Below are 1,566 nucleotides of genomic sequence, written 5' to 3'. Positions count from 1 at the left end.
ATTGCTAAACCACATATTGTTGAAATACTGCAAAAGCGATGTCTGCTCTGCGAAACTTGCAGTTTACACAGCTTTATAGAGTAAAACAACTTTCTTCCTGCTTGATGTTACTCCATACCTATTCCATACCACCCTAACTGTTACAGGTAATTAATTGTGTGCAGTCTCCTTGAATTGGTTAAAAGCAACTTCCATGCTTTTCTCAATTGAACTCTTTTTCTTCTTCCTTGTTCCAACCTTTTTCTCATGTGTACCTTTCCCTTTTATGGCTTTCTCTTCTTGGTTTTCTAATTTTAGATCAATTTCCTCTGGCACCTCTAATGTATTCAGTCAAATTTTTTTAAGTACAAAGAATGAGGGATCCACCATAGGGACCCATATACACATTTATTGAAAAAGATTTTGTCTCAAGTGTCCCAAGTAGAATGCATGGGTGGGGGAGCAGTAAAAAAATAGGGAATTAAGGAAAAATGGCAAAATTGCTAGGAATTAATAGATGGTCAGGACATGGTCTCCCAAAAATTATTTGAAATATTAAATCCTTTTTGGCATATTTCATCTACAATTAAATGCAATGAAATATCAAATATTGAGTAGTATTAATTATATAATGCATGTTTTTTTCTAGTTATCAGAGATTATCGAAAAATAAAAGACAACATTTAATAATGTTACTCTTACCAACAGCAATTGTATTTCCATCAACAGTACTTGGGCCACATTTTGGACAAATAAATTCATCCTCTTGAGCATACACCATCAGAGAACCACCCTCAGTAACGTGTGTTCCTTCTGAGTAAATATTTTGTTCATACTCACACTTCTGGCATTTGTGAATATGTGTTGAACCTCCCCCATACTTCTCCATTAGATTTTCAACTAGCAAAAAATTAACATGCTCTTAGGATCAATAAAGTAACATTCAATAATTAAGTATTCAAATTACTTTACAACAGATGGTACAAATTTAATACAATTTCGACTTAAAAGATCCATGCAGCTGACAAATGTTTAGAAAAACCAAGCCACATTACATTTGCTGATTTTGATAACTCTGAAACTCACATATAAATATATGCATAGGTGTATACCTAAACTCTCTTCATCGTCTGAAGAATCATCACCATTGTAATCCATTTTCTCAGATTCTGCCATTGTGTCCACAAGAGCAACAGGAATGACATTATGCCTTTGAGAAAGGAACCTGTCCATCTGCTCAAAGAACGGCCACGTCTTGCTTCTACCATTCCCACTCTTTTTCGTTTTGTCTTTTTCCGATTGATATTTTTGCCTTAACTTTTTCATCTTATTTACCACTTCCTTTAATGTGAAGTCACAATAACCTTTTGCTCGTAACTGATCCAACAAAATAACCTGATTTATTAAGTAACATTCAAATTAACATTCTGCTTGATGGATAAACATGCAGTAACTACTCCACAATATATCAGATACCACAAGAAGTCGCAAAAACTAGGAATCTTCCTCAGACCTCAGTGCAGGCAGCGTGCTATTAAATTAAAAGCCTAAGAAAAATGTTAAAAAATATACGGAATATTAACTTAC

The 1,566-nt window shown here is 34.0% G+C and overlaps 1 protein-coding gene across 1 annotated transcript; it reads right to left on the bottom strand.

Annotated features, from left to right (window-relative positions):
- LOC114544522 lies at positions 1–1,356 on the bottom strand. Its single transcript, XM_028563137.1, has 3 exons — positions 1,092–1,356; positions 682–879; positions 1–317 (listed from the first exon to the last, which is right to left on the bottom strand). Exons 1-3 carry the CDS (start codon positions 1,303–1,305, stop codon positions 151–153), a joined length of 579 nt encoding a protein of 192 aa, XP_028418938.1. The 5' UTR covers positions 1,306–1,356; the 3' UTR covers positions 1–150.
- Positions 1,357–1,566: the final 210 nt, after the last annotated feature.

The sequence above is a fragment of the Dendronephthya gigantea genome, unplaced genomic scaffold (genome assembly GCF_004324835.1).
Source record: "Dendronephthya gigantea isolate DGI-Jeju-01 unplaced genomic scaffold, DenGig_1.0 000826F, whole genome shotgun sequence".
Classification (NCBI taxonomy): domain Eukaryota; kingdom Metazoa; phylum Cnidaria; class Anthozoa; order Malacalcyonacea; family Nephtheidae; genus Dendronephthya; species Dendronephthya gigantea.
The sequence above is the reverse complement of the archived record's forward strand: the minus strand, read 5'-3'. Positions and strand labels throughout refer to the sequence as shown.